The sequence below is a fragment of the Acinonyx jubatus genome, chromosome A2 (genome assembly GCF_027475565.1).
Source record: "Acinonyx jubatus isolate Ajub_Pintada_27869175 chromosome A2, VMU_Ajub_asm_v1.0, whole genome shotgun sequence".
In the NCBI taxonomy this organism is placed as follows: Eukaryota; Metazoa; Chordata; class Mammalia; order Carnivora; family Felidae; genus Acinonyx; species Acinonyx jubatus.
The window spans coordinates 152,568,571-152,594,732 of NC_069383.1; the positions used below are offsets into that span (position 1 = coordinate 152,568,571).

General features: G+C 57.1%; 1 protein-coding gene and 1 long non-coding RNA gene across 12 annotated transcripts in view; one reads left to right on the top strand and one right to left on the bottom strand.

Moving 5' to 3' along the window:
- KCNN1 (potassium calcium-activated channel subfamily N member 1) overlaps positions 1–26,162 on the bottom strand; it is a 32,414-nt gene that overhangs the window by 1,452 nt on the left and 4,800 nt on the right. For 2 of the 11 annotated variants that reach the window (XM_053219646.1, XM_053219647.1), the window contains exons 3-10: positions 17,050–17,532; positions 16,206–16,301; positions 13,305–13,723; positions 12,885–13,001; positions 10,346–10,487; positions 6,978–7,088; positions 6,236–6,363; positions 1,795–1,864 (exon numbers count right to left, since the gene is read on the bottom strand). In XM_053219646.1, coding sequence (XP_053075621.1) covers positions 1,795–1,864; positions 6,236–6,363; positions 6,978–7,088; positions 10,346–10,487; positions 12,885–13,001; positions 13,305–13,723; positions 16,206–16,301; positions 17,050–17,451 — 1,485 coding nt within the window. In that variant the 5' untranslated portion in view covers positions 17,452–17,532. Of the gene's footprint in view, positions 1–358; positions 1,232–1,794; positions 1,865–6,235; positions 6,364–6,977; positions 7,089–10,345; positions 10,488–12,884; positions 13,002–13,304; positions 13,724–16,205; positions 16,302–17,049; positions 17,533–17,970; positions 18,189–19,238; positions 20,944–22,008; positions 22,208–26,162 lie in introns of those variants that run through there. The other 9 variants (XM_053219644.1, XM_053219645.1, XR_008297202.1 and 6 more) reach the window with 9 other exon arrangements.
- On the top strand, positions 10,484–15,995 carry LOC113593517 (uncharacterized). The gene is made up of 3 exons (XR_003413703.2): positions 10,484–10,623; positions 15,116–15,278; positions 15,828–15,995. It is a non-coding gene; the product is annotated as an uncharacterized LOC113593517 (long non-coding RNA).

Sequence of the window (26,162 nt, forward strand, 5' to 3'; positions counted from 1 at the left end):
AGGGCCAGAGGATAACATCTGGAGGCATCCAGCCCTCTGATGATTTTTTTTTTTTTTCCTGGCCTCTGAGGCTTAAATTTTTTTTTAACTTGGAATACGCATGTGACTTTTTTTTTTTTTTTAATGTATTTTGGGGACAGAGAGAGACAGAGCACGAACAGGGGAGGGGCAGAGAGAGAGGGAGACACAGAATCGGAAACAGGCTCCAGGCTCTGAGCCGTCAGCCCAGAGCCCGACGCGGGGCTCGAACTCACGGACCGCGAGATCGTGACCCGGCTGAAGTCGGACGCTTAACCGACTGCGCCACCCAGGCGCCCCACGCATGTGACTTTTATCAGAGATACACAAATTAAATCAGCAACCTTGGGCAGGAGCGCATTAAAGTTTAATACTGGAAAACATCTTAACCTTGTTAAATTAAAAAAATCTGGAACCCATATAATCCAATCCAATTAAAGCCTTCCTTCAAAGAAGGCTTTGTTAAATGTACTCGGAGTATACTACTGTGATTGCAAGGTTTAAATAACTTTGAAAAATTCAAATTTCAGTCATCTGTACTAACAGAAGGAAGTGTGATAGAGATAATCCAAATTATAATATCTAATGTCTCAAAGGCATTTCATGTGTATTTATAGCCGTTATCTCACACGACATCAAATTAGTTTGGCAAGGATTTTCCATATGCTTTTGGGACTATGTTCTCTCTACTACCAACGGAATGATTTCTTCAGGGTTCTAGAATATGTTTTCTCCTCCATAATGTTTCTTTCCAAATTAAATTTATGTAGGTTAACATTACATCGCATTCTCTTGACAATGATGAAGAGAATGAGTCCAAAACGCTCTGGGTATAAGAAGTAGGATGGGACTTATAAGCATCTTCTGAAGATAATATTAAATTAACCTCAGACTAATTAAACTGATTCGGGGAGGGAGCCAATGAGCATAGTTCACACATGAACTATTCGTGGAGGGTATGCCACTGCTCAGAAGGGGGTTCAGAACAGTGTGCCGAATATTCAAAGAGCAGGACTTGCTAATAAGACCAACAAATAGATTGGTGTATACCATAAACTGATCTTACAGAGCCCTTGCAAAAAGCTTTAATTTCCTGAAAGATGTTTAATTGCCGTGCAAAGCAGCTCTCTGCTGATGCTAGGATTTGAATTTCCATCCGTAGCAAAAGAATTTTGATTTTCTCTTGAATTTTGGAGCTTGGGTGTCAATATGCCTAAAACACAAAGGACCACTTCACCAATGTGGCCCACTAATTAGATATTCTTATTAAAGGGGCACCCGGGTGGCTCAGTTGGTGAAGTGCCCGACTTTGCCACTGGTCACGATCATGGTTCATGGGTTCGAGCCCGGCGTTGGGCTCTGTGCTGATGGCTCAGAGCTTGCAGCCTGCTTGGGATTCTGTGTTTTCCTCTGTCTCCGCCCCTCCCCTTCTCCTGCTCTGTCTCTCAGAACTAAATCAACATTAACAAAAAAGATATCCCTTTAAAGCTATTTTACTAGATACAGCTTAAAAAAAAAAAAAAAAAGCTGCCAACGCTAAAAAAAAGTAGTTTACTTACAGATGTGGATTCCTAGCTTCTCTCTGACAAGCGGACCCTGTGGAGCCTTGCAGACCTGGCCTGAGTCCCCAGTCTGCCCTACCGGTGCCCGCACTGTTCCTCCCCAGGCAGGAGGCGGGCTCTGTTCTTTACTGAATGTCTCCCATCCTCCTTCGGAGGGGCCTGACCACCCCCTGCTGGCCTGGGGAGCCACCCTGCCCAGCCCCGCCTGGCTCACCTTGGCCAGGTCGGCGAGAGTGTTGGTCTGGTCATTCAGCTTCCCCTGCTCAATCTTCACACTCCGGAGCCTGGGAGACAGACAGGGGGGTGGGTAGACAGGGTTGGTGGAGGCTGCAGGGGAGTGGGGCCCTTCATGCACCCACCCCAGCCGGGGTCGCCTTGTGGGACATGCAGAAGGTGGGAGATGAGGGCGGAGGTAGGGTCGGGCCCCATGCTGCGCATTCCCTCCTAGCACACATGGGGTAGCAGGGCCTGGCGGGTGGCTAAGCCACCCCCGACAGCGTCCACCTTCTGGCCACGTCCACACGGCCTGATTCAGGATGTCCCAGGAACTTGGACTCCCAGGCCTAGGTGAAGGCTGCACACGCTGGACACACGCGCCCTGGCCAACTCCTGGGGCCAGCGGGCAGTGATCCGCCAGCGGCCCTGGGTGTGTCCCCTGCCCCGCGAGCACCATGCACCCCTCAACCCCCGGAGAGACTTACTTCTGAGCTCTGGCAGGCCCCGGCAGAGCAGAGAGAAATCACAAGGCAATTTTAATCTCCGTGCGGCCGGGTGCCGCGCGCCCAACCCTGCCCGCCTCCCACATGCACGACTCCAAGACCAGACCGGGGGCCCTGGATGGCTGAGGGGCTGTCACCCTGACTCTGCGAAGAGGTCCAGCCTGAGCGGGCAGCGGCAGCCCCTGGGGGACGCACCCGTTGGCCTCCCCTCCCTCCAGCCGCGCCCACCCAGCAAATGCAGCTGTCTGCAGCCTTGTGGTGCCACGGTATCCCAGTCTGTGCCAGGCACCTGGTCCCAGAGGTGGCATTCAGTCCAGGGAACTATGCCCATGCTGTTTCCCAAGAATAACGGGGCTCCGAGAGGCAAAGCCAGTGCCCACCGGCACCTCAGCAGGGATGGCCATTTGAAGATGGAGGGCTGGGGAGATATATCTAGAAGCCAAGGACCGCCCGAGGCTGCCAGAAACTAAAAGAGGCCTGGAACAGATCTTCCCCTAGCACCTTCAGAGGGCAAACGGCCCTGCCAACTCTGATCTTGGACTTCCGGCCTCTGGAACAGTGAGATAATAAATGCTACTGTTTTAAACCACCCAGTTGGTAGTAATCTGTTATGGCATCCCGAGCAAGCGCCCACTACGTTCCTCGATCTGTCCAGAGATCACGTCCGCCTTTTCACTGGCTGATCATACGGTGTCCCCGTCACGGAGACTCCCCAGCGCAAGACCCTGCCAAGGCTCCCTCATGCTCGCATATCAGACCTCCAGTCTCCCTGGCACCACGCTCATTCCTACGTCCCCACCACTGCCCGGGCTGTGGACAATCCTTGCTATGCCCGCCCCCCCCCCCCCCGCCCCCCGCTTTGGCTTCCTAACCAAATCTCACCCACCCTTCAGGCCCTAGTTCCAACTTGTTTGGTTTTATCAGCTTTACGGGGCCATTTTTTTCTTTTTCTTTTCCGATTGGGAAGGGAGTAGGTTTAGGGGGACCCAAAGATGGAGTGAGGGGCGCCTGGCTGGCTTGGTCGGTGGAGTGGACGACTCTTGATCTCAGGGTTGTGAGTTCAAGCCCCATGTGGGTTATGGAGATTCCTTAAAAATGAAATCGCTAAAAAGATAAAAAATGGGGGCGCCCAGGTGGCTTATTTATAAAGAAACAAACAAACAAACAAATAAATAAAGAAGAAGGAGACAGTCCTGCCCCAGAACAAAGGGAAGCAGGTAACTCACAGAGCAAGTGCCTTCTCCACAGACCTGGCTTTCCTAAATTCCTACCCTCCTGCTTCCCTCCAACAACCTTCCGGAACCTCCCTTGGGGCAAAGTCCAGGACAGGGCCAATGTCTGTGCCCCCCATGCCTGGCACACCGGCTGGCATAGGAAATGCGTATACAGTAACCAAATGAACATATCGAGGGTTGTAATGACAACATTGCTGGTTCTCCTGTTCACAAAACACTGTACGGCAGGTAGGCGGAGGTGAATCCCCAGTTGTGTTCTATCCACACCTCATCCCTGGAGGAAAGGCACATTAACGACCATTGGCTCCACTTATAAAGATACAAAAACGCAACTTGGAATAGCACAGTCACTTGCCAAGGTCCCACAGTTAGGTGGCAGAAACCAGACTGGGACAACAGTAGTCAGTTACTAACTGCGGGAGGGCCAACGAGGAGGGGTCTCTGTCCTCAAGGGGCTTGGGGTCTTGTGAGAAGGCACTGGACACAGTGAGGTTGAGTAAGTGTGGTACCAGCTCCTCTCCCTGCTTTTTAGACGATGGTGGAAGCAGAAGCAGAGGGCATCATGTGTTACCAGTATTTGTTCTGTGCCAAGGATCATGCCAGGCATTTCTGCATATCCTCCCATTTAGATCTCCCTGCAGTCTTGTGAAGTAGGGACTGTTATCATTTGAAACCCATCCAATTATAACAGTAAACACAATAAATGTAAATGTACTAAACTCTCTAGCTAAAAGACAAAGACGTTAAGGAGCCCGAAGAAACTCTGGGGGCAATGGATCTGTTTTTTTTTTTTATCTTCACTGTGCTAATTGTTATGTGGATGTATACATACGGTAACACTGATTAAACTATGCAGTTTAAATAGGTGCAGTTGACTATAGTCGATTATAGCTTAATAAAGCTTTTTTTTTTTTTTTTTTTTTTTTTTTTTTAAGAGACAAAGATTATTAAACAGGATTAAAAAGTTGAAATCCAGCTGGCTGAGCTTCCTCTCCTATGGCCTGGTCTCCTCATGGCCACACTCGTTTACCTTCTGACATCCCAGAAGCTGGGCTGCTTCAGCCACACCCTCAGCTCTGCTCCAACCCAACCTTCCTACTCTACCATTGACACCAGGGTTCTCCATGCTGCCTCTTGTCTCTTTTCTCCACAGCTGAATCAGCTGCCTTGCTGCTGTACTAGTTCAGCCTCTAACACTATTCACTTTACTTTGTGACTCATTGGCCCCTGAGTCTGGCCTAGGAGCTCCCGGGACAAGAAGCCACCTGATTTTCTTAGGGGAACCCAATTGTGAATAGGTTTTCCCACAACACGAGAGATGGGAATCCATGGGCTCATTCTGAAAAGTGCCTAAATATGTTTTTACTATTTTAAATCAGGTACCACAGGACTCAGTTGTAGTTTATATTTGAGTGCCTCACTCCCAGGATTTGGAGCTGTTTAAAATTCTAGACTGGGTGCTGGTCTCATACATCCTCAGTGTGGCTACCGAACATTTGAAAGGTGGATGGTCTGAATAAAAATGGGCTGTAAATAAATGTAAAATACACAATAGAATTTGAAGATTTAGCACAAAAAAAAATTCTAAAATACCTGATTTTTTATACTAATCATGTTAAGATAATATTTTGCATCTATTGCATGAATATATTAAAATTTATTTCACTTGTTTTCATTACTATTTTAAAATTTAATTTATTATTATTATTATTATTAAAATAGGCTTCATGCCCAGAATGGAGCCCAACACAGGGCCCAAACTCACAGCCCCAAGATCAAGACCTTGATCAAGAGTCAGACACTGACTGAGCCACTCAGGTCCCCCTCTTTTACTTTTTTTTAATGTGGCTACTAGGAAATTTAAAACTATATAGTGGTTTACGTGATATTTCTAGTGGACAGTGCTTGGCATATGATAGCCTGGCCCAGCCCAAATCTGGCCAGCTACCTGTTTTGGGAAAATAAGGTTTTATTAGAGGATAGCCCACCCACTCCTCTTCACTGCGTTCCTGCGACAGTGGCAGAGTAGAGTAGTTGTGACAGACCGTCTGGTCCACAAAACCTGAAATATTTATTCTCCGGCCCTTTATAGGAAAAGTTTGCCAACTCTGGCTGCACACTGGACTCACCCGAGGAACTTAAACTTAAGCTCACGGTGTATCCCAGACTCTGCTGTGTTGGGTGCAGTCTGTGGGCCTTTTAAAGCCCCGTGGGGGATTCCAGTGAGCAGCCAAGGTGGAGAACTACTCGACTAAATAATTCTCAGGACAAAGGGACAACAGAGGGAATCAAGGAATTTCTAGTTACCCCACATGATCACATGGATCAGGACACAAATTTAATTCGGAGCTTCCTGGCAGCCAAAGCAAAAAAGGGAAATGGCTTCTCATCTAAAAGGTAAAACAATTTTGGCTATTCTGGAGAATACAATATGCTTCTTGCCATTTATTTGGGGTGGGTTGCGTGACTTATCAAAGGTGATCGCCCTGGACGAGTGCTGGGCCCATCACCTGCCTCCTTCTGACCATCCCACCCAGCACAGACACTGCAAGCCCCAACCAACTGACCACCCGGCATGGGAGGGGCCGTGATGAGGCCATGCTGAGCTGTCTGGCCTGGCCTGTAGCCTCCTCCCGAGGACCACAGTTGCCTCCGCACCAGGTGGACACAGAAACGTGAGCGGGAAAGGTGCTGGACTTACTGATGGATGGCTTGGAGGAACTTACGCTGGTGTTTCCGAACCCGGGCGTGGTCTGGCTTCTTCACCAGCCTAGTGTGTTTGTAGATGAGCCACGTCTCCCTGAGAACGTTAGCAGCGGCATTTTTTACCTGGGGCCAGAAAAAGAACAGTTCCTCAAGGCAGGCACGAAACTGTGGAAGGCTCTGGAAACTTCCGGAAACCTCCAGAAACTTTTAGAAACTCCTGGAAATGCCCCTCTGGGATCCTGGGACCGTAAGGCAAGGACATGTTTACGTGGCCACACCTGCACTGTGTAGGTCTGTGTGTGTGTGTATGTGTGTGTGCACTTCATTTGTATCATTCAGCGTGGGTCAGACCCTTTCTATACACCTTGCAGATGTTATATCAGTGAATCTACACACGCTGGCATCTCTCTCACTTTACACATGGGGAAACTGAGGCACAGGGCGGTCGACCTGCCAAGGTCAGACAGCTTTTAAGTTGTACCCGGCTGCCTGGCCCCCAAATGCCTGCCTCTTGCTGTGTGGCTCAGGGTGGGGCTATGACTAGGCACACAGGTGGGCACCTGGGGCCACTGCCACGTCTCTGTGCATGGTTCATGCACATTCACATGGGCAGCAGAGCACAAGGCAGGGCAGTGACCGGTGGGCATGTGCACATGCCTGGCACGTACAGAAGTAAGGTGGGGAGGGTCTGCCCTTGATGACCGAGAAGAGGACGTGGCTGTGATGGAGGTCTTTACCCGCTTGGTGAGCTGAGTGTCCATCATGAAGTTGTGCACGTGTTTCTCTGCCTTGGTGAGCTCCAGTTTCCGGGCCACCACGGCCACCACAAGTGCTGTGCAGCCGGCCCCCTGCATGCGGAGGGTGGGGAACACATCAGTGTCCTGCCCCATGTAGGTCCCGGGTCACAGGCAGGACACCCTCCCTCCTCCAGGAAGCCTGCCCTGATTCCACCCTCACCTTTACCTTCTAAGCCCACAGTGTTGGCAGGTCCCACCTGCTGAGCTCACTGACTCCCAGCCCCACCTGCTTAATATCGGTTGAATGTCTGGGGACTGTGTCCCACTGATGAGCTCATCTGATCCCCAACAGCCCTGGGAGGTAATACCACTCTTATCCCCACTAGACAGAGAGGGAAACTGAGGCTTGGAGATAAGAAAGGGAGAAGAAAAGGGCAGGATCTGCAGGTACGTTCGGAACATGGAGGAGGGAGGATTTGGAAGCATTTCCCTCAAGGCGCTGGGGTCTGGGCGTTGAGGGCAGAGACCCAGACAACACGTCTTTCTACAGTCATGGGAGGAGTCAGTTGGCAGGGTGAGAAGGCAGCGTGAGTGAAGGGTCAGGCTGGCTGCCTGTGGTGGGGCATTTGCAGGTAGGAAGGAGCAGGGCGGAGGTCCCAGGAGGGGTGGGGAGTGGAGGGGAGAATGGTGGCCTCCCCGCCTGATGCAATCATACTCCCCAGGATGCCCTAAATGGCAGATCTCCTGGCTAGTGAAGGAGGTCAGAGAGGACTTGTATGTCTACCGGGAGCAGCCTAGGAGAGAGAGAAAGAGAGAGAAAAGAGCAGGAGAGAGGACCCAAGAGAGGAGAGGGCAGACAGGTGGGGGGGGGGCAGCAAAAAGTGACGTGGGAGGGAGGGAGAGGGTCTGCCACCGGGGAGCAGGGGCCAGGGGCCAGCCTAGAACCCCCAGGAGTGTCATCAGCCCCAGAAGTGCCTGAGGCCGGTGACAGGAGCAGGTGAGGGGGGCCAGCAGGTGTTCAAGGCAGGTGGCGGGAGCAGGTGTGAAGGGGGGAGGCAGTTCCCTGCCTGCACTGAGGGCTGTTCCTGATGCTTTCCTGCAAGCTGCTTGCTCCTGAGGCCATGACCTCCAAGAAGGAAGAAGGGAGAGTTCGGCCTGGGACACTTGGCCAGGGATGCTCAGTTCTTCTTAGGGATGGAAGGAAACATCTATGGGGAGGGGTGGGCCAGGGCCAGGGCCACCATCGGACGGTCCTGGGCAGGTCTGGGTCCCCACATGCCCCGCCAGGGCGACATGGGCACAAGGTCACCTTCTGAGAAAACCCTGACACGGGTTCCTGGAGTCTGTTCTCAGAAGAAGCCCTGTCAACTGGGGCAAAAAAACACACAAACAAACAAATGAAACAAAACGAAACAAAACCCTCCAGGTGGAATACTACGCAGAAAGGAAAAAAAAAGACATCTGGTGGCTCCGCAAAATAGCATGGAAACCACGTCCAGCGAAAGACGCCAGGCTCAGAGGGGGCCACACTGGGATGCCCTGAAGTTCAAGAACAGACAGACGCATGGCTGGTGAGATCCTGGACAGGGCAGTGACCGGGAGCGGACACGCTTGGGCAAGGTTGGCAGAGAGAGCCAAGAGGAGAGCTAGAAACCAGCCCAAGCGTGACCACCCGTGCGTGTGCCAGCAGCGAGGGCGGAGACGTGGCCACACATGGAACTCATTTTCCAGAAGGAGCCATGTCCCAAAGAACGGAACTCGGCGTTTCCATTTTGTCTTGGGCTTTCCGGGTTTGAGCTCGCCTTACCTGAGTCCTTTTTTGGTTCTTTTGTAAAGTTCGTTTGCTTGTAGTGGGGGTTGGACTGTGGACCTTTAGTTTTTCCCCACTTCGCCTCTTGCAAAGTAACACAGGCAAATGGGCGTGGTGCCATTTCACAAGAGGGGGGCCGCGTCAGCGCAGCCAGGAGAAGGGAGGCCCCGGTGGGGGCCCGAGGAGGACGTGGAGCCCCCAGCTTCTGCTCAAATAGCTTAGAGAGGGTGAGGAGAAATGGGGACAGAGCCACGGGCCTCGGGACATAGTGACAACTGACCACGGTCTGCAAGCAGTGAAACAGAGTGGGCAGAGGCACCGCAAGATGCTCCTTCCGTCTGCGGGAGAAAAGGAAACTCTTGTGGGGATCGTGCCCTATGTTTGCAAGAACGGAGGAGGAGTGGCCTGGCGTGGAACCTGGGGGGTGGGATTAAGTCAGCTTCTTTGGTGCGACTTTGGTCCCACCGATGCTCACTGTTCTTCACAAATGAACAGGTTATTAACTGGGGACTGGGGAGAGGAGTTCCCTATCACGCATCCGATAATCTGCAACCCAAAACACGGAAGAGCATTTGTGAAGGAGGTGGAAGCTTGGAGAAAGAAGGTTCCAGAAGGTTCCAGAAGGGGATGAACGGCAACACCGAAGACGGGACCAGGGAAAGAAGGTGCTGGGTGTCAAAGGCTGCCCACACCCACCGACAGACTTGAGAAGTCTTTGGGGAAGAAGGGGTGCTGTCAGGGCCCAACGAGTCACAGGAGACAAGCTGCACAGCATGGGGGCTCAGCGGGGTGCTTGGGATGCCCCAAGAATCAGGCAAGGATGGGGAAGGGAGCCGTGACGGCACAACCCAGAGGGTGTTGACTGGGTGTCCACAGCATTCACCGTTCTAGACGTTTCCCATAAAGGAACAGACTTGAGGGGCGCCTGGGCGGCTCAATCGGTTGAGTGTCTGACCACGGCTCAGGTCGTGATCTTGCGGTTTGTGCATTTGAGCCCCACGTCGGGCTCTGCGCCGGCAGCTCCGAGCCCGGAGCCTGCTTCGGATTCTGTGTCTCCCTCTCTCTCTGCCCCTCCCCTGCTCGTGCTCTGTCTCTGTCTCTCTCAAAAATAAAAAGAAACATTTAAAAAATTTAAAAAGACATAAATAAATAAAAAGGGACAGACTTGAACTTCACGATGAACAGAGGAGATGGGCACCGGTTATAGCTGGGGAAACTGAGGCATGGAAGCATCAAGTCCCTAGCCCTGGACCCCAGGGCTGTGAAGTAAGCAGGCTGCAGAGAATAAAGGGGCAGACAAACACCGGGCTAACAGCGGACCACAGCATCCAGCCCTGCGGGGACCACAGGAGTTAACACACCTAGGGCTGGAAGAAGTCAAGAAGAGATGCCCCCCAGGAAGCCCAAGGGTGCAGATTTCTGAGCCACGGCCGGGGTAAGGGGGGGGGGGGTGAAGGAGCAGGATGACACAAAGAGGAAGGGGCAGGCTGATGCATTACGGTTCACAATGGAGTGAGCTCCCCATCCGTAGGGGGTGTGCAAGGGCCCCCGCCCTTACCATGATGCCAGTGAGCAGGCACACGCCCTTCCCGCAGTAGGTGTGGGGCACCATGTCGCCATAGCCGATGGAGAGGAAGGTGATGGAGATGAGCCACATGGCCCCCAAAAAGTTGCTGGTCACTTCCTGCTTGTCATGGTACCTGAGGGGAGCCGGGGAAGGCCCAGTCAGTCCACACTGGTCTCTCTGCCTTCATCATTCCCTCTGGTGCCCTGGGTCCACCCGGCTGGGTGGGGACCCTGACTACAAGCAGCGGACCACTTTGAGGGCTCAGAAAGGTACCGCTGCAGGGAGAGGGGATGGTCAGCATCCTCCCAAGGGTACCGTCGGGCAGAGGGCACCCGCACTCTCCTCCCAGGATCCCTTCCCCCATTCTCCCTTCACCCCCACCCCAAGCTGCCGCCCAGGATGTGTGCCCTCCCTGGCCCCGGTCCCGGGGCAGAGGGGTCCGGGTGAGGGTACGTCCACTGTGTCCACGCGATCCCCCTCCCAAAGACAGACGCACAGACAGACGCAGACACAGGTGGCCACGGGCGCCAGAAGCGGCAAGGAGTGGAGGTGAGGATTCAGGTGAGACATCGGGAAGAACTTCCCCAGCCAGCAGGGCTCCGTGAGGTTGAGGGGGCAGGGGGAGAGGGCCCCTGGGGGACACGGGTGGCTGCAGTATTCCAGGACTTGGGAGCAAAAGGGAAGTCAGTATGTGTGGGGCAGCACCAATGGTCCCCAAATCCCAGGCTTAGGGTTCGTTTGGGAGTTGGGGAAGGAGGCGGCAGCTTGGCACTGGGGGGAGGCTGGCGGTTAACTTTTTGGTATGGGGGGGCGGGCCCCAAGGGACATGAATTGGTCCCTGGCCATGGCCAGCCCTGCGAACCCGGTCACGTGGGCTACAAACACATCCTACCTACGGTCAGCCCAGGCTGGGGGTCAGAGGGGTTTAGCTCGAGGTTCCCCAGCCTGTGAAGCCCCTCCAGCTCAGGGAGCCCTTTCCTGATGACCCACTCTTTCCCAGGCCTCAGGCCCTGAGGGGGCTCAAGGTTAGAGGTCAACTGAGGTGGCGCAGAGGAGGGGGGACGCTGGCAGGGGCAGGACAGGGGAAGCTGGGGGGAGGGCTGCTCCAGACAGACAGGGCTGGAGTCAGGGGCTCAAGACGAGGCCATAGAAGCCCCCAAAGGAGGATGGGAAGGCTGGAGACCTTCTTGGCAGGTGTGGTGTTTGGGGGTCCCTGTCGGGATGCCATTCCAGGCCCCTCCTCCTGGGCTGCCAGTCTGCTTGCTGGGTGCGGGGGACCTGGGACCGAATCCCACCGAGGCATCTGAGCCCCAAGTTACCCTGGCTTCTGTCTCCCGGTAAACCAGCACCCCATACCAGCAAGTAAGACGAGAGGGAGGCCCTCCAGCAGCGGGTGGGGGAGCCCGGGGCCTGGCTGGAGCTGTGGTGGGTGCTGCAGGACCCCCCGGGACTACCTAGGACCACAGAGTGGGGGACATGCGGGAGGCAGGGTGGGGGTGGGACAGAGCCGCAGGGGTGGAGCGAGGCAGGCGAGGGGGCTTCAAGCAGCATCATAGGGCTCAGAATTTAGGATTGGCTGCCCCCCTGGTCCTGCCCCGTTCCCTGCCCCAACCTGGGGACCCCTGCGATGACCTAGACTGCACCTCAAGGATGCCCGAGGAGGGGAGCCCCTCTCTCGCTCCCCAGACCACAATCCTGACCCCGCCGTGACAGGGTAGGGGATGGGCTGTGGGAACTGGCATAGGGATCCAAGCAGGGGTCCAAGGAGACCCCGTCTGGTCCCAAGACGGTAAGCCTCGAGGACGAGAAGGGCTGGGCCCTCGCCCCCATGAGCCCCACATCAGGCTGAGGCAGGCGCCATGGAGGAGATTAAGGGGTGAAGACTGGGGTCCTGGGGGGACAAGTCCAGCCCAGGGACCCCCAGGAAGCCCAGTCTCAGCCCCACCTGCCATACACCCTTCCAGGGCCTTCCCCAGCAAAGCATGAGGTAGGAGAGGCTCTTTCCCAGCCAAGGCACCCCCACGTCCCGAGAGGCCCAGTGCAGACCCTCCCTTTCCCGAAGCACCCTGTGGGTCTCAGGGCCGACCAGGAATCAGGCCCTCAGGAATGTTCCTTTGCCCCAGAGCCTCCCTTCCCCCGTCTGTAAGTTGGGTGAAGGGCCTGCACCTTCCAGGGCTGTTGAGAACAAACCCCGTGCAGAGAGAGGTACTAAAGGCTGGGCCAGTTTTTATTTACTCCAGACCCACCTAACTCTCCGGAGGGGCTGTCCAAGTCCCCCAGGGTCAGCTGTCCAGACAAAACCCTCCCCAACCTCGGAGACAAGGACCTCCAAGATGCCCAGTGGACACGGCCTGAGAGCAGTCCTGGGCCTGACTCCGAACTTGCCTGCCCCGGCCCCGCCTCACCTCCCTATGCACCAACGCACCGCCCCCCCCCGCCCCACCCCACCTTGCGGCAGCTAATCTTAAATTCCTGGCGGACAGGACGGCAGCGGCTCTGTGCACACAGCTTGGTCAAGGGTAGGACTCACATGTTTTCCCTACAGTCCGGTGGGGCGGGCGGAGGGGAGAAGGAGAGCTGGTTAAATTGTGGGGGAAACAGGCAGATGGGGGGCGGGGGGCATCCTGTTCCTGCTGCCTCCACTGCCCTGGGCCAGAGGTCAGAGGTTAGCTGCTCGCAGCGGAAGAGCTGGGAGAAAGACGAGCATGAGACCCGCCCCCACCCCACCCTGGGGGAGAGGCCTGGGGTCCCGGGGGGTGTCGTTTGGGGTAGGGGACAGGATACACAGGCTGGAGTCCCAGGGATGAGGGGGCCGCGCTTGAAGGACGGTCACTGAGGCCAGGAACGGGGTGGGGGGGTATCATGTGGGTCAGGGGCTGTGATGGCCAGGGGAGCCCTGGGTCCCCAGAGCCGCGGGAGGGCACGGTGGGCCCCGGGGCCGGGGGCGTACCTCTCACAGACCCGCACCGTCCAGGCGGCGACGATCCAGGAGGAGATGCTGAAGACGAGCAGCACGGTGCCCGGGCAGATGGTCATGAGTGTCTTCATGACAAAGCGTGTGTTGAAGGTGACCTTGTTGAGGGCGCCGATGCTGCGGCTGGAGGCATCTGTGAATATCTTGCTGTGCAGCAGCATGACGCGGCCCAACAGGTAGAGGCGCAGGAACATGGGGACAGACAGCAGCACGTCCACGTCAGCCTCGGCTGCCGACGGCGCGTACGTGAAGGCCAGCCGCGCTGTCCACGTGAAGCGGTAGTGACCCGGCACCGGGTGGATGGCGCACACGGCCAGCTCCAGAGAGATGAGGAAGACGCGCTCGCATGTCATGGCGATGCGCCAGTCATCCGCCCCGTTGTCCACCATGAACAGCTGCGGGGGGCGGGGCGGGGGAGGGGGGACAGGCGGCGGTGGGTGTCAGACTCGCGCCCGTGTCCCCCTCCGGGAGGACCCCCCCTCCCCCCCAGCCCTCGAACCCCTGGCTTGGCTTTTATGAGAAACACAGCCTCTGACGCGAAACTCCCCAGCTCTCGGGGTCAGCCACGATTCAAATTAAATGTGGAAGAAAACACGGGGTTACCAAGGGCCTAGCAATCTCGTCCCCGGGGACACACGCAAGAGAAATGAAAACGAGCATCGGAAAAAAAAAACAAAAAACACAGAAACCAAAACAAAACCGGCATTGGGACAAATCCTTGCACGCGAACAACTACCCAACGCGGAAACCACCCAAGTGTCCGTCAATGAATGAATGGGATCCTTCCAAACAACGGGGTATCATTCGGCCGTCAAGAGGAAGGGGCTCTGATACACGCTGCCATGTGGCAGAACCTCGAAAACATGCTGAGTCGAAGAACACAGGCACCAAAGGCCACCACCCAGAGCCGAGGGGACAACGGTGCCACCCCAGTGAGCCCGGAAACCGCGGCACTGAGCATTCAGAACGCAGAGAATTTGCCTTGGGAGCTCTTTGACTTGCTCAGCATCTGCCAACTTTCCTTCCTTCAGATTTCCCTTCTGGAATAGGAAGCCCTATCCTACGCCTGTCCCACCCCTACATCTTGGGTGATTTGTCCGGCTCTCGGCTAGAGTGGCGCCTCAGTCTCACCCATATCTGATACTTAAGTGATACATGGAAGTTGGGAGTTGGTGCCGGAATGCCTTAAGACTTTGGGGCAGGTGGGAAGTTGTGAATGCATTTTGCATGGGAGGAGGACATGAATTTGGGGGATGGGCCCGAGGCTGAAATGTTCTGGACTGACTTGTGTCCCCTCAAAACTCATAAATTGAAGCCTTAACTCCCATTGTGACTGTATTTGGAGAGAGACACCCCCTCCCCCGCCGCTTTTTTTTTTTTTAAGCAGGCTCCATGCCCAGTGTGGGGCTCGAACTCACGACCCTGAGATCGCGACCTGAGCTGAAATCAAGAGTCAGACATTGAACCAACTGAGCCACCCAGGTGTCCCTGGAGAGAGGGTCTTTAACGGAGTAATTAAGGTTAGGGGCGCCTGGGTGGCTCAGTCAGTTAAGCGTCCGACTCTCGATTTCAGCCCAGGTCATGATCTCACCGTTCGCGGGTTTGAGCCCCCATCAGGCTCTGCTCCGACAGCGTAGGGCCTGCTTGGGATTCTCTCTCTCCCTCTCTGCCCCTCTCTTGTTCACCCCCCTCTCTCTCTCTCTCAAAATAAATAAATAAACATTAAAAAAATCAAGGAAGTAATTAAGATTAAATGAGGTCATAAGGGTGGAACCCTGCTCCCACAGGACCGGTGTCCTCGTAAGAAGAGGCGACTCCAGGGATGCGCGCACACAGAGGAAGCCGAGAAGACACAGGGGGGAGAAGGCAGCCGTCTGCAAGTGGAGGAAAGGGGCCTCAGCAGAAACCGACCCTGCCAGCACCTGATCTTGGACTTCCAGCCCCAGCACCGTGAGAACACATTTCCTGCCGTTTCAGCCCCTCGGCTGTGGTGCTCTGTTAAAGCAGCCGGGAGCACCCTCACACAGTGCTTCGGTTTTTTAGTGGGTGAACCACATCCCACTGTGTGGGCACACGACATTTTGTTGGTCCATACACCGGGGATCTGGGTTGTTTCCACTTTGTGGTACCCGTGAATAGGGCTGCTAGGTGCCTCCGTATATGAGTTGCATGTGGATGCAGGCGGTGTAGGTTTTCGTTTCTCTTGGATGTCCCCAGGGATCTCTGCACGTGGTTCAACCCAGGCAGGATTTTCCTCCACCCGCCTCCCGTCAGACCACGGCTCCTTCAGGCCAGGGGTCAGGGGCCAGAGTCGGGAGCCAGATCTGACACCCTCTGGCATCCCCAGGCCCCGGTGCCAACCCCAGGTGACATCTGCCTGCTGTGACAGGCTGTGACAGCACGCCCTGAGCTGGGCTCTCCGGGGTCCATCAAGGTTTCAGTGAACTCCCGAAACAGGAGAACAGCCTCCCTGGCATGTAATAAATCTTTCAAACGCAGGGTCTAACCGAATAGGAACAGAAGGCTGGGGTCGGCTTCCAAGGCTGCAAAACCTCGGAAGACCCCCAGGGCTGCGAAGAGGACTTATGTGTGCCAGACCCCAGCTCGCCTCTGGTTCCCTCGTTGTCCTCTCCGCCCCCCCACCCCCACCCTCCCAAATAACCAATGAAAAATAAAACATAGACAAGTATACTAAAGAAATTTAGAGTGATCTAAAGGGCATGTCTTCAGAGAGGTCTTTTTTTTTTTTTTTTTTTTTTCTATAAAGAGGCTACTGGTCCTTTCATGTTTTAGGGGGCTGGGGTCCCAGGTGCCTGGTACGGGGAGGGTCTCTGGGGGCATGGAGAGGGGAACTGCCCTGGCCAGCCCGCCACTGACCTGGATCTCCCTGGCGTGGTACAGGACCACCAGGCCCAGCAGGATGACCGTGGAGAGGCTGATGAGGCATTTCAGTGCAAACGAGTACAGGGACTCCTGGGCGGAGAGAGGAGGGCAGGAGGACAAGGGCGCTGGGGGGTGGGTGGCCCTCCTGACCCCCCCACCTGGGCTCCCCCCTCAGGAAGGAATGCTCCTGAACTTTCTCCTTAGGCCTGGGTCGATGGCAACGCTGGCCAATACTTCAGAGTTGATAAGGCCTGGCCTCCTAAAGGCCCAGCATGTCACAGCCAATAAGGCCTGGCCTCACGTATGTACTTCACCGTTTAGAAGGCCTCGCCGCATCCACCGGCGGCATTTCACAGTCTACCGGCGGACGTGCCCCGATCTCTCTCTCTGTCCTCACACACCCTTGGGTGGCACGAGGGGGCGTGCAGCCATAGCCGCAGCCCAGCCCGATCACTCTCAGGAGGAGAAGCTCTTTCCGGGCTCTGAGGCCCAGGCCTTCGCTGGGGCTCTCCTGTCCTAGGCCTGGACTGGGGGGCAGCTGCCACCCCCCCCCCCTTAAGCCAGGGTGTGGCCTCTTGGTGCAGGGCAGAAGGAATGGGCTGGAGCCTAACTCCCCATGTACAGCCTGCCTGCAACCCCCACAAGATAGACACAGTGGGAGGCCCACTACCCACCCCCTGCCCTGCCTCCAGGACCCCCGCCCCCCCCCACTCCTCCAGCATCTTCCACCTGCTCCTCCTGGGGCCAATATGGTCCCTGACCCCACGCCCCAGGGGCAGTGAGGAGCCAAATAGGTCCACAGGGGCCTCCCTGGGCCAAGGGGAAAGGCCATGCCTACCTTGGTGTAGACCCCCCAGGACAGCTCCGTCTCGGTCACCATGACGACAATGCCAAACATGCCGAAGATGAGGGCGTAGTCACTGAGGCGCTTCCGCTTCTCGAAGAGCGCCCGCCGGTGGCCCAGGCGGTGGCCCACGTTTGGGGTCTTCCCCAAGTCCCTCCTCCTGCCTGCCTCATCCTCTTCATCGTCTTCCTCCTCTTCTTGGTCCTGGGGCTGCCCCCGGGGACTGCCAGGTGAGGGCCGGGCTGGCTCGCTCTTGGCCACCACCACCTGGAGGCCCGGGCCATGTGGGGGCTGGGGGGGGTGGCCGGCCTCGGGCTCCAAAGGGTCTCTGCCCAGGGCACCCAGCCCGCTGCCCAGCGGCCGCCCCCCACAGCCATTGTGGCTGTGGCTGTTCATGACTATGTGGGTGCCGGGGTTGGGCTCGCTGTAGGCCACCCGGGGCCCAGCATGGCTCAGTGACCGGGCTCCTGTGCCGACCTGAGGGGCATGAGGGACACAGTCAGGGAAGGGCCTTGCCAACCGACCAGAGGGCAGGGACCCCTGTCACCACCCCAAGACATTCTGAGGCTCAGGAAGCCCTGAACCCAGACACATGACTGACACGTGGGTTGGCCATCCAAGAAACACCCAAGTCAGCCTATATTCCTCTCCTGCTCAAAACCCTCCCATGGCTCCCCAGTGCTGCTGCACAAAAACCAAAGACCTCACTGTGGCCAGGAGGCCCTCTGTGGTCTGGCTCCTACCCACCTCAACCCTCTCACTCTTCCAGAGTCATTCTCCTGCAGCCACATAAGCATCCCCATCACCAGATCCTGACCAGCCTGGTCCAGCCTGGGGCCTTTGCACCTGCTGGGCCCTCTGCCTGGAACGCCCTCTTATTGAACCTTTGCCCACTGGTTTTCTGTCTCCAAGTACCTAGAACAATGCCGAGCACTCAGCTGACACTCAGTAAACACTTGGGAATGTCTGGAGACAGAATGTGCTGGCAGGTTTGCCTGGGAGGACCAGAGGCTGTGTGTGTGGTCAGGAGGTGGTTCCAACCTGGGCTCGTCTCCTTCTGACCTTCAGGTTCTCGGGCAAGTCAAGCTCACCCTGCTGGGCCTCCAATTCCTCCCCTAGAGCTGGCCGAAGGCCTGAACACACGCAAGCATGGGGTATCAGTGTGGGGACACGAGGACCGTGGCTGTGGCTGCAGAGACCCCCAGCCTCCTCCTGCCTGCGTGGAAGGAGGTTTGTGATCTCCAAAGAGACTCCGGGACCAACGTGGCAACCCGGTATTTACCTCTAAGATCCCAGAGTTGATTCTGTAGGGCCTTGTGAGATGTGCTCAGCCTGGCCCTGTGACCCCGGGTCAGCCTCAGTTTCCCCACCAGGCTACCAGAGAGCAGACCGTCTGACCGCCCCGACATCCTGGGATTCTGCCCTTGCGTAGGGCAGTGTCCTCTGGGATCATGTTCGAGAGTGAAGACCTTGAGGACAGTGACCCATACAAGATGAGGCTGCCTGGAGTCTCACCTTCTGGGTCCCAACTTGCTAGACCCTCCCCTGTCCCACCCCAACCCACCATCTCTCCCTCCCTCCTGTGTACCCCCTGTTGCCACTACGAGCTGATGTTTAGCGAACGTCTACAACACGCCAGGCTACGTCCTTCACACAAATTTGCTCCTTGATCCTTGCCAATACCCCCCAAGAAGGGGTGCTGGGATTTGGCCAGTTTTACCGGTGGGGAAACTGAGGCGCTGTGCCGTGAAGGGGCCATGTCCTTCTAAGACAGATCCTGGACCGGGCTGCTTTGTAAGATTCTCTCAGCAGGAATAAGCGGGGCAGTGACAGGCAGTGGCCAAGTGCTGACCCCCTTTGAAAAGGCCAGCCTGGCATGCACGGCGGGCCCTGTGGACCAGGCCCGGGAGAGAGGGCTGTGCGCACAGACAGGATGCCTCTGCGGCCCTGCAACCACACTCTGGTGGGGGGGGGGGGGGGTGACAGACACGGAAACTGTCACATAAAGACATGCCAAGATGACACCTTGTCGGGCAGCCCCCACACAGTGTCTGTCCCACTCACCGCATGTCCCCAGATGCTGGTGCCCGCGCACAGTAGGGGCACAAGAAACCTTCCTTTCGTGGCAGAGCGACCTCATGAGTATTAGAACATGTCCCTTCCCTCGCCCCTCCATCCATTACCTCAACCAGGCCGTGGCCACCTGTGGCCTGACACGTTGGTTTAGAAGTCCTGGCCTCACACGGGCTTAGCACTTCATGGTTTATATGAGCTGGTCTCCTGCACGCCCCGTACTTCACGGCTTATAAGGCTGACCTTGGCCCCGGATCTCTCTCTCCACCTTCACGAACACTCAGGGGCCTTGCTACTCCCGGGCGAGGGCCCCTGCTCGCCACCTGAAGGGCCATCAGCTGGCAGGTGGGGCCGGGAGCCTGTCACCAGGAGACACACAGCGATCGCAGACCCTGCTCTCTCCCAGGAGGTGAGGAAACCCCAGGCATCGCTCTTACCATCCCTCCTGAAAGCGCAGGGGGTCCTCACCCAGGGCTCGGGGGCACAGGCAGGAGAGGCGAGTGGCCTGGCAGACGGAGCCTGGAGGGGGTGGGGGTGTTGCAAACGACCTTCCGAAACGCACTTACGAAGATACAATTTGGGGATGTGACTCAGCCGCCCGACGCATAGGCCAAATTCAGCCGTGTGTCGGCCATGCTCCTCTTTGCCTGGCAGCCTCGTCCTAAGGTGCCCTGGGCAGGGAGGGGTTGGGGGGATGGGTACAGGTGGCTTCTGGGAGGGAGAGAGGTGGAGGGCCTTCCTGTGGCCCATCACCTTAACGTGCCCATGGCGCTTACTGTGGGCTTGTTGGGCTCTTTATCAGAATTATCATGTTTAACCTCCGTGGCCACTAAGTGAGGCAGGTGGTATTCCCGCTCCCATTTTACAGATGGGAGACAAGGCTCAGAGAGGTTTAGCACCTTGCCCAAGGTCACAAAGTCAGGAAGGGAGCAGAGACGAAGTCAGTGCCATCTAGGGGGGCAGAGGGTGGTGGGATGTGCCAAGTTCCCTTTTGACGAGCCTTCTGGGAAGGGTGTCAGCCAAGCCCTGCCCTTGAGGGGCCACAGAGCTCAGGACCCAGGCACGGTGGGTGTTTGACCCTTCCTGTGACCTCAGAAGAAACAGGACAGAGTGGCCTGCCTGAGATTCCATAGAAGGGGGCAGCTGGTTTCTGCAGTTCAGGTGGGACCGGGGGGGGCGGGGGGGAGCCTGGGAGACGAGAGACCCCACCCCTTCCCAGGTATACCTTCCCTTCCCCCACTGCAACTAGGCCCAAAGCTGGGGTCCCTGGAACCCTCAGAGATTCCCAAAGAACCAGGAGCCTCTCTAAAACTCTGGCCAAGGTTTGGATGTCTGTGAAAGGGTGTATTTTTCTGGGTGAAGGCCCTGGGTTCGCCAATGAGTTCTAAAAAGTTAGAAACACCTCGTGGGCTGCATCTGGTTCGGAAGGTCCCTAGAACTGCCAAAATTACCTAATGTGTCTGGGGCATGAGCCCTCTGTTCACTGAAGGCTGGCATGGGAGGATGAGCCGAACCCCCCCCTTCACACCACCCCAAGAGACACTGTGGGAACCCGGCGGGCCACCCACGGCAGGGGGCACCCAGGAGGACTCGAGGAGTGAGAGAAGGCAGGCAGGTGACAGGAAGCAGGGCGGCTGGCTTCTCCAAGCTTTTCTACTCAACAGAAAGCAAAGAAACTGACCAGACCCCCCAAGGTCCTCGAGTGAGCCCTTTTACAAATGACAAGTTGGTGCAGTGTCTGCCTGGGAGGGACCCTTGGGTGTCCCAGCCAGGATGAAGTCACTGCCCCCTCCTCAGCTGCCTGCCTCTTCAGTAAAAGGATGTCTCGGTGCCCGCCCCCCCGCCCCCCCCCCCCAGCAGGTTGGTGGCCAAAATGGAAGTGAGATCTCACATGGAAAATGCTTAGCATGTGGCCGTGGGTACATCTGAGGAGGTGCTGCTGCCCATCCTTCGGAGCTGGACCAGAAGGGGCCTATCTCCAAAGCAGAGCCCCCCCTTGCGGTGAAATCCACATCCCACCGCTCCCTGGAACCATGGCCAGGGCAGCACATGGCAGAACCTTCCAGGACGTGTGGGTGAGCTGTGTGGGGTGTGTGTCCCAGTGGAGGGTGCGTAAGGATCCTAAGACAACCCACCCACCAGCACTGTTTGCACCCTAGCTCTGCAGGGTGGATGGGATCCACTTGCCCTCCCACCCCTGGGCTGCCCAGGAGTGGGTACAGTAAGGCAGGCGCTGACTGCCCAATTCCCTTGGGCGCCCCCCCCCCACCCCCATCACCACCAGTCAGGAACCTGCCAGCGCTCAGCAGGGTGCAATTAGCCTGCTCTGCCCTCCGAGGGGCTGCCTCCACCAGCGCCCTCCACGCTGACCCCTCTCCATCAGCGTCTCCCATTTGGCTCCCAGCCTCCAGCACTCACATCTGCAGCCTGCCCTCCAGGACAGCCAAGGCAGTGCCCTGTGTAGGGTACCCGAACCTCTGTCCGGGGTCAGCGGAGAGACCTAGCTCCTTGGCCCCTGCATTAGGGCGACCCTAACGGCAGTATCTGGGAGCCAGTGATGAGGGTCTCCTCCCTCCCGTTCCCAAATAAGTCCCAGGTCACTGCCTTCACCCCAAGAGCTCCCCCCACCGTATCTATGGAGTTTAGAGACTCACTGCTCTACCCCGGCCAAAGTGAACCCAGTACCTTCCCCCTCCGGGATTGGGGGTCCGCGAATCTCCACTCGCTCAGGCAGTGCACAGACACACATTCCCTTCCTCTCCGTGTCCCCTGGGTTCCGGATCCTTCGGAGACCCTCCGTCCTGGCCCCTGTCCCAAACCGCGTCCCCCCTCCAGGACGTGCCTCCCTCTTTGGGCGCTCCGGTCCGTCCCACCCGGTACCTGCAGGGCTCGGCTCCCGTGGGCAGAAGAAGCTGGAGGGGAGAGGGTCCCGCGCGGCCGCAGACCCTCGCGTGGGGGCCGGGCCCGGGGCCGCGGACGGGGCGGGCAACAGCCGGCGGGCGTGGGGCCCGGAGGCGGCCGGGCCGGGGGCGGCGGCGGGTGCATCCCCCGCCGCCCTGTCCACGGGCCCGGCCGGGGGCGAGCGCCCGCCCGGGCCGGGAGAGGAGGGGGCGGTGCGACGCGGACGGCGCCGCCGATTGGTCGAGCCCGGGTTGGCACCGCCCCCGGCGACCCCGCAAGCTCCGCCTACATTTAAAGATCCCACATTCCCGGGAGCCCCCTTCGGCCCCCAGCGTTCAGCTGGTCCTCAAACTCGCTCTCTGGCTGGGCGCAATGGAGGGGACCTTACTTGGCGAAGCGACAACTCCGGTCCCCGACAGGTCTCGAGAACTCCTAGCCGCCCCCTTTCTAAAATCGGGTCTTCAAACTCCAACCCTCCTTCAACCCCTCAAATCCACGCATTTGCTGAGGGGATAACTTTGCAAAGCGACTGGACACCTCCGTCCTGAAACTACCTCCCCAGATGTCCTGCTTGCAGGATGTTGCCACGTGGAGGGTGCCTAGGACCCCGATGTGGGGGCTCCCAGGAGCTGAGGGGGTGCCTGCTAGGGCCATAAGTTCAAGGCCACCATCTTCGGGACTGAGCCCCCACCCCCATTTCTAACCCTTATCACCAATGCCAGGAAGACAGGCCAGCAGAAGCCTGCTTTGGGGCTGTCCAAAATCAAGCTCCTTTCTGGCACAGAGGGCGTGCTTGGGCGACTCATTCATTCAGCCTTGGGGACAGGGAGGTGGGGAGCCCTTTCCTCCTCCTCCCCCAGGCCTCCTAACTACCTAGGCCTCACCCTGTCCCAGCCTGGCTGCGGGTGACTGAGTCCAGCTTTGACACACACACACACACACACACACACACACACACACACACACACACACACCATCTCTCTCCCAGTGTTTTCTTCCTAGCTCTGAGCTTGGGACAGGGTCAGGACATCTGATTGCTCATCACTGCCTGCGGGCAGCTGATCTGTTTCCTCTGTGGTGTCCAGAAAATAGCTGGGCCGCATGAATGAATGAGTGGACGGCTGCCTGGGCAGGGGGTGGCCTCATGGGCCAGGGATGAGGCTGAGCAGAGCCAGGTGATGGCCTGGGGTCTGCAGACAGGACTTCGGTTTCTCATCCCAGCCTCTTGGGGACACCCTGGAGAAGGCCTGGCTGTGGTGGCAGAGGAGGCCTGGGGACCAGTCATGCCCTCCCATGTCCACAGGGATGCCAGGAGAGGGGACCCTAAATGGATGCATTCTCGGCCATGCTCGAAGAGCAGCCATCCCCTCTCCATCCCCCCATCCACTCACCAGGCCCCCACCCCAGGCCTGCATGGCCTGCTGGGGGCTCTTTCTAAAGCACAGTCGTGATGAAGCCACCCACATCTCCCTCAGGACCGGGCACACATCCCTGTATGGCATTCAGTGCCCCAGCCCCTGACAACAGAGCCTGCCCCTGTGCGGGTCCCTGCCCCGTAAGAAGCATTCACACTGTGCCCCCCGGCTGACTCCAGCCTGTGCAGACTTCTGTGGAGTCCTTGCGGCATCTGATGCTTTTTGAATTCAAGTCCAATATGTCAACATCCAGATACTCACAAAAGCACGAGCCACAGACCCTGGAGGCTCTGCCAGGCCTCCCACCCTGAACAGGCCCTGCAGGCTTCTCTCTCTGGAAAGATCCCTCTTTCCCCTTTGGGCTCATCTGCCCTGAGGGGTCAGAGACCCCCTTGAAGGGGCTGAACTTAGAATGGGGGGGCCTGGTGAACGATCACCATCCACCCGTGTCTGCCCTGCTGCCTGCTTGAACCTCACCCCTCAGAGACGAGGCTGGCAGAGGTAGCTAGGGGTCAGGGGTGGATGGAGGTGGGGCTGTGGGTGGGCATCACCTGAGATTCCATTCCAGATGGAGCCTCTTATCAGCCCATGGCTGGCTGGAAGAGACCTGAGGAGCCTCCAAACGAACCTGTCAGTTGGGATACCCCAGGACTCACACTCCCAGGAAATGGCCGATCAAACAGGCAGGGGTTGGGGTGGTGGCTGAACAGGAAGCCCCTCTTCCAGGAGCCTGAGGGCTGGGCCACAAGTCTAGGTCCGGATGCCAGAGACCTGGGAGAGGTCTCCCAGGGGCTGAGGGACCCACAGGCTGTCTAAGTAAGGAAGGACTCAAGCCTGCAGGTGTGCATCCACAGAAATCTCAGACCCATCCTGGTTCTAACAGATAGCTGCCCAGAAGGAGGCTAGACCCTGAGTCCCCCATAAGTGTGGAGATGGCAGAGTGGGGAATGTACTCACTCATTCGCTCATTCACTCCCATATTCATTCATTCATTCATTCATTCATTCACTCATTCACCTAGCCACCAAGCCCCTTTTCTGACTCTGTTGCTGGGAATGCAGAAGCAGAGATACAAACCTGTCCTTCGTGGCGCTGCATTTCTAGAACGCTAGGCACAACCCTCTCCAAATAAAGGGACCAGTAAGAATTCTAGATATACAAAAGTATTAGGAAAAGATCCAATGAAGTTGAGAAAAATAGGAATGGGGATGGGGAGACTTTGAGGTGGTCATGGGAGGCCTCCTGGAAGGGGGGACATTCAAATGGGGTCAAGGAACAGGCCCTCGAAGAGCTAGAAGGGTGCATCGGGTAGAGGACGCTGCAAGGATCAAGACGTTGAGGTGGGCAATGTTTGAGGAAGGGAAGGGAGACCTGTGTGGCTGGAGGGAAGGGGCAAAGGGATGGGGCAAGGCAGAGGCTGGCAGGGGTTCCACCTGCAGGGATGAGTGCGCGAGGCCTCAGCAGACTGGGAGTCATGGGGGGGTTAAGCCCCTTAGGGTCCTGTGAATTGTAGCGGCAGGAAGGGGGACAGGAAGGCCCAAGGGAGCAGGAGTGTGTGTCTCGGAGGGCTTATTCCTGGGCTCTCTGGGATTCGGGGACTTAGAGAAGCTTCATTCATTCTATCAGTGTTTCTTGAGCGCCTCCCATATACAAGGCATGGACCCGAAGTGGAGATACCATGGTGAAGACACAAAAAAAAGCCCCCTGAACTCGTGTTTTCAGCAGGCAAGATCAGATCTTGAGACACTAAGTAAATACAATTGACCCTTGCAGATGGTCCCCGGGGGAAATGAGGCCAGGGAGGGGTAGAGGAGCTAAGCCTGGCAGCCCCTGGTCCTCCCCATGGGCAGCCCACCTAATCCTTGCTCTGGAGGAGGAGCTGGGAGTCTGGGGGTGACAGGCAGGCAGGGAAGCAGCATTATCGGAAGCACAGACTCCCCACAAAGCAGCCTCTGGCCTGGGAGCCCCTGTCACACCCACCAGGGGATCCCCGCCGCCTCCCCCCACCCCCCCCCCACCCCGGGGGCTGTCTCCTCCATTCAGCTGGCGGCAGCCTCCCTATTCCAGGCACCAGCGTCCCCTCCCTTCTCACACTCAGGCTGGAAGGCTCCAGCCTAACTCTTCCTTTCCGGCCACCCCCACATCTAATGGGACCCCAGGTCTGCCCATCCTTGTCCCTAAATTCACTCGCTCCCCATCCCTGCGGCCACTGCTTCACCATAGGCCCTGGGGGCAAAGGCATGACTGCAGTAGGGTATTCTGCTTGTGGCCATACTAGTTTGGAGAGTATTCCCCCCCCCAATTCCAGCCCACCCAGGACCTCAGAATGTGACCTTATTTGGAAACAGGGTCTTTGCAGACACAGTGAAATTAACGTGAGGTCATACTAGACGAGGGCGGGCCTTAACCCAGTGACCAGCGTCCTTCTCAGACGGCCACGTGAAGACAGATACAGGGACTGGAGTGATGTGGCCATAAGCCAAGGGACACATGAAGCCCCCCAGGAAGGGGAAGAGACAAAAAGAAGGATCCTCCCCTAGACCCTCCAGAGGGAATGTGGCCCTGCCGATGCCTGGATCTCAGGCTCTGGCCTCCAGAACTGTGAGACGCGACATTTCTGTTGTTCTCAGGTCATAGTCATTTATTACTACAGCCCCTGGAAAGCCATACAGTGGTCACAGGCAAGGCACATCCCTCTCTGAGCCTCAGTTTCTTCAG